This window comes from Trachurus trachurus (genome assembly GCF_905171665.1).
Source record: "Trachurus trachurus genome assembly, chromosome: 5".
Taxonomy (NCBI): Eukaryota; Metazoa; Chordata; class Actinopteri; order Carangiformes; family Carangidae; genus Trachurus; species Trachurus trachurus.
In genome coordinates, this window is record NC_139896.1 from 4,526,041 (window position 1) to 4,539,391 (window position 13,351).

General features: G+C 40.3%; 2 protein-coding genes across 2 annotated transcripts in view; both read left to right on the forward strand.

The window, feature by feature from the left end:
• The first annotated feature begins 3,021 nt into the window (after positions 1–3,021).
• Positions 3,022–5,742, forward strand: rabif (RAB interacting factor). Its single transcript, XM_083972699.1, has 3 exons — positions 3,022–3,125; positions 3,380–3,535; positions 5,241–5,742. The coding sequence occupies exons 2-3, from the start codon at positions 3,392–3,394 to the stop codon at positions 5,487–5,489; spliced, it is 393 nt and encodes a 130-aa protein (XP_083828825.1). The 5' UTR covers positions 3,022–3,125; positions 3,380–3,391; the 3' UTR covers positions 5,490–5,742.
• A 5,278-nt stretch (positions 5,743–11,020) lies between these two features.
• kdm5ba (lysine demethylase 5Ba) overlaps positions 11,021–13,351 on the forward strand; it is a 35,226-nt gene continuing 32,895 nt past the window's right edge. Inside the window, exon 1 of the mRNA XM_083971100.1 lies at positions 11,021–11,295. Coding sequence (XP_083827226.1) covers positions 11,143–11,295 — 153 coding nt within the window. The 5' untranslated portion in view covers positions 11,021–11,142. The remainder of the gene's footprint in view (positions 11,296–13,351) is intronic.

The following is a 13,351-nucleotide window of genomic DNA, read 5'->3' on the forward strand; positions in this document are numbered from 1 at the left end:
CCTGTTACACGTCTGCTATTACACCACATCAATGCCAAGGAGAGAATAAAATAATAATAAAAAAAACATTGTCCTACTTCCTCTGTATCTGAGATCTGTCCATTCCTGTCGTTTATCAACTAAATACACAACTATACATTTGTTTTCTCAGGGTCTTCGAACTGTGTTTTACTACATTTAGCTCTGTTTTAACACGTATATATGAGCATTGAAACATTACAATGCTGCTTCCAGTATGATAGTATTTCATGTTATAAAACACAAGGTGGGAGTTGCTGCTTTCATAAAAATGTTTTGTTTTGCCACCAAATATTACTGTGACATATACCTAAGCCTCAGATTAAAAAAAAAAAAAAAAAAAAAGTGTAAATAATGATGAAAATGTTCATTTATTTATTTATTTATTTATTTATTTTTACTTTATTAGCTTATTAAAGACATTATACAAACAACAGTGAAGTACAGGAAGTGTGTAAATAGAGCACAAAAAGCAGAACTTGACAAAAATAAAGATATACAATGAATGCATCAGGTTGTATAAAGATAAATTTGATCAATAAAGAAACAAAAATTTAAAAAATATGCTAAATCCTTTATATACAGTCTATGGCTTAAATGGAGAAAAGAAAAAAAAAACAGTAGAAACATTTGATATAGTATTTTTCATAAGACCGGATGAAGTAGAAATCTGGCTTTCAACTTCAACTTCAACTTCAAACAACTTTATTAATCCCACCAGGGGCAATTGATTTCAGCAGCTTGCACAGTCCACACAATAAATACATATAAAAGATAAGGTAAATAAATAGAATAGGATGCCAAGGATCAGTGATGGGAATAACGGCGTTAAAATAAACGGCGTTATCTTTTTCAGTAACGAGTAATCTAACTAATTACTATTTCCACCGTTACAACGCCGTTACCGTTACCGACAATTAAATGCGGCGCGTTACAAACTACTCAGTGAAGCCGTTGTCCTCCGACTTGGCTCATCTCAGACACAGAAGCTGCTAAACTGTTGTTGTTTTTTCCTCCTCTCCTTTGGTGAGGGGAGGGGGGAGGAGGGAGGGACGAGACAACCGCATAAGTGATGATGATTGGTTGAGGCAGAGTAAGGTTTCATGCTAAGCCAATCAGAGGCAGTGTTCAGTTTGTACACAAACCACACACGCACGCAGTTTAGCCTCACACACACAAACTAGCAGAGGGAAGCTGCCGAGATCGGAGGGAAAGTGGAAACAGACACTACTTTAATCTCCCTGAGGTAAAAGACACGGACATGTGAGGTGTAGCTACATTATGTCCCGGAGCGAAGTGTTTGTCCTGAGCTTCTGCTCACCTGACTCTGCAGCTTCTTCATTAAATCCAAACAGTCCGACACAGCGACGCACTGCTCCTCTTTGACTCTAAAGTCTCTGTAGCTCATCAGCTGGAACTCTTCCAGAGCAGCTACAGCAGCGTTGTGACCTCAACCATGGTTGGTGAGAGCAGAAATGTTGTTGTTGTAGTGAAAATGGGCGGGCTCGTGAAGACGCGAATTTACACAAAGTCAAAACGAGCGATAAATCGCATTTCTCGCGTATCTCGCGTTTGGTCGCGCGTATAAACTCGAGCGAAAAAAAAGCGTTCCTCGTGTTTGGTGGGAAGCCCCTTGCGGGTCTTCCCACCAAACACGATGAAAAGGACGAAGACGCGAAGGTCCCGTCGCCATAAAAGAATCGGGTGTAGCGTCGCAAAAAAAAAAAAGTCGCGTCTACCGCGTCTCGCGCCTAATCGCGTCTTTGCGTCACGGCCTTTTACACCGCGGACGTAACGAATAAACGGTGACGGTGTGAACGAACAACATAGAACAGGACCAGACGTGGCGTTGTTTCCTCTTTTCACCTACAGCTCCACTCTCCCTTACTTACACTAACTACTGTTATTGTTGAGGCAGAGAATTGTGGGGTTTGTAGTTTTTGACCAATCGTGTGCTCTTTCTTTTTGTGATTTTTCCGGTTCACACATGTTTGTTTTTTTTAGGGGCAAATGCGAGTGAAATGCTCGCCCATGGTGGGCATAAGAAAGTTTAAGTGCATACATATTTTATGATGCTGTGTATTATATATTTAAGACCATCTTAGAATTTTCTAATAAATGTAATACTTTTTAAGGCCTTAATTTTAGATACATGAATTTAAGACTTTTTAAGGATCCGCAGATACCCTGTTGTGCGCTCGCAGCAGGACAGATAATCAGATGGATAATCGGTAAAGTTAATAATTTCACTTAATGTGGCCATGAATAAATTAATTTTGATGTTTCACCTGTTATTAAACGCAAATCTTGAATAGGTCTCCGCTGTTTTCACATTTAAAAAGGTCTTTGTTGTCTTTGTACAGAGACAATATGAGATTTGCTTGTAGCCACAGCACTTAAAAAACCCATTGTAACCTATTTTCATAGGCACACCAGCCTCGCTTTCAATAAAACACACACTCGCATTCCATAATTGCGATCAGTGAAATATATGAAAACAATAAAAATACAATTTAAAAATGAGAGAAAAAAAATCCAAATTCTTCGACATATTTAAACTTAAAAAAAAGAAAGAAAAAGTAACGCAATAGTTACTTTCCCTGGTAACTAGTTACTATTATAGTGAAGTAGTGGAGTTACTAACTCAGTTACTTTTTGGGAGAAGTAATTAGTAACTATAACTAATTACTTTTTAAAAGTAACGTTCCCAACACTGCCAAGGATACAGTGTTGTCAAAGATCAGTTGAATGAGTGAATAAATACAGTTTATTAAGTTGCACATGTTTGACCAATAAAATGTGCATGGTAAGAGGAATAAAATAAAAATCATTATAAAGAATTTAAGAGGCGAATAGCAGAGGGGATAAAAGATTTTTAAAAAACGGTTTGTCTTGCTTTGTGGAACAGACGAGACGCCGCAATTTCAATCAATTCCTCGCCCGGAACTAATGTTTGACCATGTTGTTTCCGGACGGCAGCATTTAGCAGCTGGTACATGTGACGTCAGAGCCAGCTAGTTGTTAGCTTGTTAGCCTCTTCTCTGCTGCCTGTTGTTACCGAGCTGTTGTCGCGTCCTGCGCTTCTGCTTTGTTGTGGTTTTTAACAGGTAACGTTTAATTTACGTTTCTCTTCATGTGTGTGAGTAACTGTTATCAACATTAAATGTGTTTAACTGTCGTTTAACGGTAGAAATTCTGCGTCAAAACACCGACGTTAGTTAGTTAGCGTGAATACAGAGGGGGGCGGGGCTTAGCTTTACAGAGAGACTGATGATAACTGATCTATAATAACTGATCGATAACTGATCTATAAAAGCTGATCGGCGGCTGTGGGCCTGTGAACCCGGTCTGTGTGTGTCAGGGGCCGGGGAGGATGGAGCAGACTGACCGGTCTGCGGGCAGCGAGGAGCGGGCGGAGCTGGTGTCGGAGGACGGGAAGAACCGGAAGTCGGTTCTGTGTCAGCGCTGCGGCTCCAAGGTGCTGAGTCCCGGCACGGCCGTGTTCAAAGAGAAAGAGGTGAGAAAGAGAGACCCAGGTTCGAGTCCGGTTCCCTTCAGGTTCTGGATTAATTCCGCATCGGACGGCTTTTAACCCCCTGTTGTCCTGTTTCCTTCCTCCATCCTTCCTTCCTTTCTCCCTTCCTTCTTCCCACAATCCTTTTCCCTTCCTTCTTTCCTTCCTTCCCTTCGTCCTTACTTCTTCTTCCTTCCGATCTGTTCCCTATATACCTCCATCTTTCTTTCTTTCCTTCCCTTTTCCCTTCCTTCTTAGCTCCCTACTTCTTCTTCCTTCCTTGAACAAATATGTTCCCTCCCTCCATCTTTCTTTTCTTCCTTTTTCCCTTCCTTCTTCCCACAATCCTTTCCCTTCCTTCCCTTCGTCCTTACTTCTTCTTCCTTCCTCTTTTGATCCAATTGACCTGATCTATTCCCTATATACCTCCATCTTTCTTTCTTTCCTTCCCCTTTCCCTTCCTTCGTATCTCCCTTCTTCCTTCCTTCTTCTTCCTTCCTTGAACAAATCTGTTCCCTCCCTCCATCTTTCTTTTCTTTCCTTTTCCCCTTCCTTCTTTCCTTCCTTCCCTTCGTCCTTACTTCTTCTTCCTTCCTCTTTTGATCCAGTTGACCTGATCTGTTCCCTATATACCTCCATCTTTCTTTCTTTCCTTCCCTTTTCCCTTCCTTCTTACCTCCCTTCTTCCTCCCTTGAACAAATCTGTTCCCTCCCTCCATATTTCTTTTCTTCCCTTTTCCCTTCTTTCTTTCCACAATCCCTTTCCCTTCCTTCCTTCTTCCTTCTTCTTCCTTGAACAAATCTGTTCCCTCCCTCCATCTTTTCTTCCTTTTTCCCTTCCTTCTTTCCATAATCCTTTTTCCCTCCCTTCCTTCCTTTTTGACTCAATTGGCCCAATCTGATGAACCTACTGCTAAGACTATGTGTGACTAGGGATGCTCATGATTAACCGTTTAACCGTTTAACCGATAACAAGAACTTTGACCGATTAATACTATCGGTTATTCATTTATTTTATTAGCTCCTTATGTCGTCAACTCATGGGGGCGTGTCGACACGTGCAGAGTTCACTGCCTTCAGTCATATTTCGCAGCAAAAAGTTGTACAGGAGGACTGACAGTATGTGCAGCAGCCCCCATGAAGGAAGATCAGACAATAAATGTAGCTACATGGACATAGATGTGAATCACCTGTAACTACGGCGCTGAGAAAAAAAGACGTCGCTGCTCTCCAGCCTGTTCACCTGCAGCTCTCCTGCAGCTCCACAGAGGAGCTGTCAGAGGAGCTCTGCTGTTCCTTCAGCCTGGTGTTTGGCTGCACTTTATAAAAACAGTTCTACATTGGACGATCTAACCTCCATATGAGTGCGATCAGCTGAGACAGAGCGCAGTGGATGTGGTGCTGCTCTGTCGCAGCGCACATGTGTATTTAACGGCCAAAAACAAAAAAAACTAAATTGGAGCGATAATTTTTTTTTTTTTTTGCCGTGCGCCGCAAGCATCTTAATCTTATCGGTTAACGGGCGTCGGTTATCGGTCAGAAAAAAAATTCAAAATGTGCATCCCTATGTGTGACTATGTGAATATGTGTTATGGTGAGAGGAGGATCTGACTAATGAATGTTGAACTGTCCCTTTAAGTTCTGTCAAGTCAAGTCAGTGTTATTCTAACTTGACCAGCGGCTGCGTTGTGTTTGTTTTCTCCGCCAGCTGTTCCTGCCGTCCATGAAGAAGAAGAGCAGCCTGAAGAGCAGGGAGGGCGAGGAGGACGGGGACACGCTCACCTCCCACTGGTTAGTCTACGACATGTTTGACTTCGAGAACGTCGGCTTCACCAACGACGTCGGGAGGATCAAGTTCCTCATCTGCGCGGACTGTGAGATCGGACCAATCGGCTGGCACTGTTTGGACGACAAGAGCAGCTACTACATCGCCGTGGAGAGGGTCGACCACGCGTAGCAGTCGAACTCCACATGAACAAGAACTTTATAAACGTGTGTCGTCGGCAGGTCGTGCATCATGGATTCACACACACACACACACACACATATACACACACACACATCCTGCCTACTATGGCACCATACGCCACACATACACACAGATCTGGTTGTTATGTGTATGTGTTACAGACTTGTTCATGATAATTAACAGTGATGATGTCTGGACCAATCACAACTCTGACCATTCTGCTCCAATAAAGTAGGTTTTCTGGAAGCGGTCACACGCCGTCCTTCATCTCTTCAGTGTCTTTAACACACAAAACACATTCAGACTCATGAGATGGAGGCTTATATAGTATTATGTGGACAAGAGCTGTCACATTTTAAAGGGATAGTTCCAACATTTTGGCATATTGGCCCATTGCCATAATAATCCCTATAGTCATAGCAGTAGGTTTGTTAGCTTTAATTGTCGGTGCAAGCTATTTTTAGAACGGCGGAGCAGAGCCGTGAGCTGCTCAGAGCTACACTACCAACGGAGGCTCATTATGGGATTTCTTGGTTTCCCTCATCAAACTCATCAAATACACAATCCAACAACTCCACAACGCTCTGGTGGACAAGTTGTGACCTGCACATTCACCACGCTATGAGATAATAATAACACAACGTTACCACACAGAGTTGTTTTAGAGGGAAATTCATGCAAAATCGCTGATGCACGTTGCCTTCAGGGACAGTTTTTCATCATCAGTCTCTGTATTTACCTCTAAAACAACTCTGTCTGGTAACGTTGTGTTATTATCTCATAGCGTGGTGAATGTGCAGGTCACAACTTGTCCACCAAAGCGTTGTGGAGTTGTTGGGTTGTGTATTTGATGAGTTTGATGAGGGAAACCAAGAAATCCCATGAGCCTCCGTAGCGTAGCTCTGAGCAGCTCACGGCTCTGCTCCGCCGATCCCAAAACAACATGCACCGATAATATACAATATTTATTACACAATAGCCTAATTCATATTCATCTTTTTGAATCCTGCACCTGACAAATAACCCAAAGTATGAAAAAACTATACTAAAACTAAGCATTTAGAAAAAAAACAAAACTAACAAAAACTAGCAAACCCGCTGTAAAAACGAATTAAAACTAACTAAATTAGAGAAAAAGAAAGTCAAAATAAAACTAAACTATAATGAAAAATCCAACACTATGATAACCACGGCTTGGTGTTTTTAATCATAATTTTAAATAGAATATTAATTAGTTAAAAACATATTTTTCTGTCATTTCTTTTTATCAGTTACTAGACTTTTGAGGCAACCCGACGTGGGGTCTCGACACCAAGGTTCAGAGGTAAATTCAGAGACTGCTTGATGAAAAACTGTCCCTGAAGGCAACGCGCATCAGCTGTTTTGGATGAATTTCCCTCTAAAACAACTCTGTGTGGTAACGTTGTGTTGTTATCTCATAGCGTGGTGAATGTGCAGGTCACAACTTGTCCACCAGAGCGTTGTGGAGTTGTTGGATTGTGTATTTGATGAGTTTGATGAGGGAAACCAAGAAATCCCATGAGCCTCCGTAGCGTAGCTCTGAGCAGCTCACGGCTCTGCTCCGCCGTTCTAAAAATAGCTTGCACCGACAATTAAAGGTAACGAACCTACTGCTATGACTATAGGGATTATGGCAATGGGCACAATTTGCCAAAATGTTGAACTATCCCTTTAAGGGAGGAGAAGTGGGACTGGGCCTTAGAGCTCCATAGCTTAGTGCTGAAACACTCAGTCAATCTGCAGTAAATTAGTTCAAACTACTGAAAACTGATCCGTCCTTTTAGTTAATTATCTTGTCATTTGTCCCAGTTTCAGTTTGCTGCAGATGGAAAAACTCTCATGTCTAACAAAACAAGTCGTTTGAAGGATGATGATGATGACACTTCTTAATTTTATATTATAGTTAATTGATTATTTAAAGATATTTCATAGATTATAATGATCTGCTGAGGCCCTAAAATGTCACTCACAGCTGAGAAGAATCAAGTCTTTGTTTGTGTGTGTGTGTGTGTGTGTGTGAGTGTGACCTAAAAACAACACAGGGACTGGTTCTCATATTGTAATTTAAAGTGTTAGTATCATCACCTGACGACGTTCATCTTAATTCATTCTCTTTTAACCGATAGTGTTATATAAGAGTTATTTACCCTGTAGCTAAACGAGTTAAACTTCCTCTTTAATGAATTTGTCATCAAAGAATGTGCCTGGTTTCACAGTTTCTCAAGCGTCCAATGAGCCGAGTGCAAATTTGCTCAGTGAGTGAACAGCAGCCAAGAGTCGTTTGCTATTCAGATGAGCAGGAAAATGAACGCCAGTGTAACGAGGCACCGAGCAGCCACGTCTCTGAGTCCTGTAGGTGAATTTTATCCAACAAATGGGTTCACAGTTCGCCTGAAAATATTAATAATGATTCATTTATTCACATAGATAAGAGCAGAAACACTCAAAGACAGAGGAACCAAGGGCAAAGACATGAGAATCTGAGACACAATCAGATTTATGTCGATGTAATGATGCGATTAAGGGAAATAGAAAAAAATAAAAGGAGCTATTATATGCAGTAAAACAACATGAAGCACAGAATGAGATGGAAAAGAATTAAAAAAAAACAAGTACAGGCAAAATAATATAAAGAGACAGATAAGAGCAGCTGAATGAAACAATGCTATAAAATAAGTAAAAGAAATTAAATAACAATTATAGAAACAGGAAAAAAAACAACGAGGAATCAAATAAGGACAAATGAGGTCATAAAAAGGAAATAAAAAACAAAGAGATCGAGGATGTTTGGGAAATAAAACAAATTAAAGAAAGTAAGAAATACAAGATAAAGAATGACAGATTATATAAAAACAACAGGAAGATGACATCACAGAAAAGTTAAAGGGATAGTTCACCCAAAATTTAAATTTCACTCATTATCTACTCACCCTCATGTGGACTAAGGGCTGGGAGAATTTTCAGAGTCCTCCGTGGCTTCTCTGAGTTACAGGGGGGTCCACGCAGCACTGCATGTCCATATGACGGTTGAGAACGGGGCTCAATTTTCTCCGTCCAAAAAGACACACCAAAAAAAAACATCCAAATACCTCCATGCTGCTCGTCTGTAATGTCCCTCTTGTATTGAAGCCCCGACATGAGAAATTGTTCCGAAAAAAATTAAATAAGTCTATATTTTAAGCTTGTTTGTAGCGGAAGCTCCCAGTGTCTCGGTTCACTGCTCTTCCTGTGTCTGTGCAAATCACAGGGCTTCAATACAAGAAGGACATTAGACGAGCAGTATGGAGGTATTTAGATGTTTTTTGGTGTGTCTTTTTGGACCAAGAAAAGTGAGCACCATTCACAACCATCATATGGACATGCACTGCTACGCCGAGACCCCCCGTAACTCAGAGAAGCCACGGAGGACTCTGAAACTTCTCCCAGCCCTTAGTCCACATGAGGCTGAGTAGATTATGAGTGAAATTTGAATTTTGGGTGAACTATCCCTTTAAATCTGTAACGGCGGCAGAAAAGATGTGACAGATTTCTGTCTTCAGCAGTTAAAGGTTATTTGGTTAAAACTAAACACTTTGATCGTTTAGTAATAAGACTGATCTTAAGCACCTGGAGGAAATCTGTTTGGTTCATATTTCTACCAACCGTGAAAGACACCTGCCGTGTGTGTGTGTGTGTGTGTGTGTGTGTGTGTGTGTGTGTGTGTGTGTGTGTGTGTGTGTGTGTGTGTGTGTGTGTGTGTGTGTGTGTGTGTGTGTGTGTGTGTGTGTGTGTGTGTGTGTGTGTGTGTGTGTGTGTGTGTATACCATCCAAAGATCCTCCAACGGGAAGTTCAAGTGAAACAGAGAACAGGCTCATTCAAATCAGATCAGTCTCCGTCACAGTGAAACAAGCGAAGAGCTGCCGTGTCACTGTGGCTGAAGAAGTTAAACAGGTGAAGTCGTTCAGTTACATGAAGGCAGCTGGAATTATGGTCTGTAATCACACGGGTTTCACAGTCAGGGGGCGGAGCTGTCGGTTTGTAGGAGCTAAAATCAGGAAATCATTTACTTTACTTCTGCATGAATTAGATAAGAAATAAATAAGAGAATAATTGATGTTAATGATAGTCACTAATTACAGTATGATTATGACTGACTCAAAATTACATCATTGTGAAAAAGCAAAAAAAAAAAGGGGTAGAAGATGAAATGATCTCCAAAAGACATAAAGTTCAACATGAAACACTCTTTTTTCAATGTTTTCATCAATATCAGTGTATTATTTTAGTTTTCTACAGTTTCAGAGTGAAAAACGGAAACAAAGCAAGAATGGGAAACCCAGGAGACTTGAGCTCTCAGAGAACTTTGACCAAGGTATCAGACAAGATATTTACTATTTACACACTGTGATAGTGAAACAAACTTTTGCATGACACCGTATGTATGATAATTGAAAGGATCATTATTTTGCATGTGATGCTCCAACAACTGAAGAATATTAATGAGCCGTTGAGAGTTTTACAATTTCCACAAATCAGTTTTGATCAGTGAGAAACACACAATTTATGTATTTATTTATTTACAGATTTATAGAAAATGGTTATTTACTTATTTTCATCTAAAAAAGAAAAAAAGTTCAGTTTTTAAATGATAAATTCTGATTCAAATGTTGTATCTTTTCAGGATGTATTGTTTTGAAAAATTAGTTTTGAACCAAAGTGAGTGAGGAGAAGTGTGATTAAAATGTTTATTATGAAAACATAAACAGTAAACTGTGACCATATGACTGCAGCCTCCGCCAATCAGCGAGCTCCACTGGACCATTTAAAAACGGAGAGCCGGTCAGCGCGCAGGGATCTGCTGGGTGTGTTCGGTTAGAGCCGCCTGGACGAGCCGGATCACGCCTCTATTCTTTCAGCACAGCCGGGCGGGGATAAGGGGAAAAATCATTTACCATCTGTACGCGGAGTGAGCTCGGTGCTCCGGCGGGCTGCAGCGGGAAGCGAATCAAACTCACCCCAAACAGGGAAGCGATCATCTGTGAGGAAGCCACTGAACCAATAAGATATACATAATCCTCAACTAAAAGAGTATTGTTCTCACAAGTGTTTAGAGAACTGTATTGATCATGGTTTATTCCCTGTACTACTCATCAAAGTGCAACAAAAATGTCGTTAAAGCCGTTTTTACTCGGTGCTATCGCAGTCCTACAGGCAAACTCCTTTCAAACAGGATCATTATGAACACACACCATCGGAGCTCTGTTTGTTTAATAAAAAATATATATCAGTTACATCCTAATCAGTATTAATATTTAAATTAAACACAGCGAAGTGTGCGTGTTTTTTTTTTTAAACAAACATAGAATTTGCTCTAAAACAAAGTCTAAACCTTAATGATTAGTGCGGGTCTACTTTTCGAGGCGGAGGAGTACGCTCTCTCCCCCCCCTGACTGACTGTCACCCTCCTCCTCCTCCTCCTGCTCCTGTCTCCAACTAGATAATTCGTCTTTGAGTTCAATGAGTGGGTGAATGGACATGAACTGAGAGAGACAGACAGGAATACACACACAGCATTACAACACAACAACAAACCGTGATAATAATTCAGCGACAGCTACAAGTCATAACGAAGATGCAACGATGACTCAACCTCAGCTGAATGAGTTCATTCCTCCTCCGGAGTGCCCTGTTTTTGAGCCCAGCTGGGAGGAATTCGCCGACCCTTTTGCGTACATCAACAAAATACGACCCATTGCAGAGAAAACTGGCATCTGCAAAGTCCGCCCGCCGCCTGTGAGTTAATCCCTCACATTTATAGCATTATTATTTATTTTTTTTAAATGTTTTTTTGTGTGTGGCTGTGGCGTGTCCGTGTTTTTTTTGCTGCTGTTGTCAAAATCTAGCAAAGCCAAAGTTGTGTTTTTAAAAAGACAGGTTTCAACATGGCGGATTGCAGCTCGCGAATAGCAGCAGCTCGCCCGAGTGGAATTGTCAGTTAGTAGTAGCAGGCAAGTGCCAGCCAGCGCGAGCCCTGGCAGTTGTCAAAATGTAGAAAAGCTGAAAGTTGTGTTTTTTTTAAAGGCAGGTTTCAACATGGCGGATTGCGGCGGCTCTCCGGTAGTTGAGTTGTATGTGTGTGTGGTAGTAGCAACGGTCGTAGAGAAGCTCTCAGATAGTGTCGATTTAAGAGGAATAGGCTAAATAAAAAATAACACGACAGGGTCAAGTTTTTTCTTGTTGTTTTTTTGTTTGAGTGTTTTTTTTTTTTTTTTAGATGTCAGATGTGTGTGCGTTTTTTCAGTGTTAACGGTTATGATCGCTAAAAATAATTCAAACGCCAAAGTTTTTGCCTGTATGCAAATAGGAACCAACTGAAAAAAATGGTGTGTACGTTAGCGTTAGCAGAATGAAACGCTTCCTGGATTTTTTTTTTAATTTATATATTTTGGTCACAGCTTTTATTTATTTATTTAATTATACAGTTGAGTTGAACTTTCTCCCAACACAGCAGGATTCATTTATCCAGTGTGAGTTAAGGTTAGCCAGCTTAGCTTAGCGTTAATTAGGCCTGTTGGTAAAGACACTGACGCTGCTGGCTAACGTTAGCTACGTGCTCAGTGACCAACTGTTTATGGAGAGAGATGGTGGGGTCGACTACAACACGGAGCTCAACACTGGACACTGTGTGTGCATGGATAACGTTACATTATAACTGATATAAATTGGATATTTCCCTCATAATTATACAATATAATATAGAATAATATAATACATCCATGACCCTGTGTCTGCTTTAGTTTGAAGCTTTTGTTATTATTATTTTGCACGCAAGACAAAAAATCTACTTGAATGCGTTTATTTCCTGGTTAGTTAGCTAGTTATCTAACTTGCTGAATGATATTATATATCGTCATTATGGCAACAACTTTAGGACGATTGGGTGTTTGTTTATTTAAAATAACACTTTATAATTCTTTACAATGGATTAAAATTCCATGAATAAAACATAATACTGTCTATTTATCCCGCACATGGGACAATTTGGTTGTTACAGTAGCATTGTAGCATACAAGGGAAGAAGAAGTAAAAGCAAATATAGTATAGTAATATAAAACAAACATATAAAAAATATATTTTTTTAATCCACACCTTCCTAAAGTCACCAAAGTCAAAATCACATTTTCTGCAAAAAAATAAAATAAAGAAAATGAAATAATTATGAATCCTCCCTCAGTTGAGGCTGAATTTGAGATGATCTTACATTGACCTTATTTCTGATAGATTCTAGGAAGAGGAGGGCATTCAAGGGTGTGTCCAAGCTTCAGCTGCAAATTAGATAAAAGGGCAAATTCTGCTTAAATAAATTATATTATTAACATGACTGATGACTAAAGGGCGTTTATGTCACATACATAGCCTCCTTTTGTCAATCTAAAAACATTAAGACCCAGGATGGAAATAGTTTTCTTTGATCTGAATGCAGTCAGTTAAACATGAGGCTCATCTGTTGTGGGGAAATTGATAAGATGTACAACATTTTGCACGTTTAAACAGGACAGATTGGGGTTAGAAGGGCTGGGTTGTTATCAACAAAAGGGTGGAGAGACTTTTTTTTTTTTTTTTTTAGTGTTTGCTGGTTCTGTGGCTGCAAATGCTCTGCTCATGTAAACAAAAGAAGCCAATGGCAAAAGGTCTGAGCTGAACGACTGTGGATGATCCTGCTGCTTGTGTCTGGGTTTTTTTCTCTTGACCTGACTAGTCGGTAGTCTGCAGTGTTGTGTCTATAGTGGAAATCCTCTTCAAGAGAACCTGGTTTTGTTGCTGTTGTAGACATCTATTGTGAGACAAA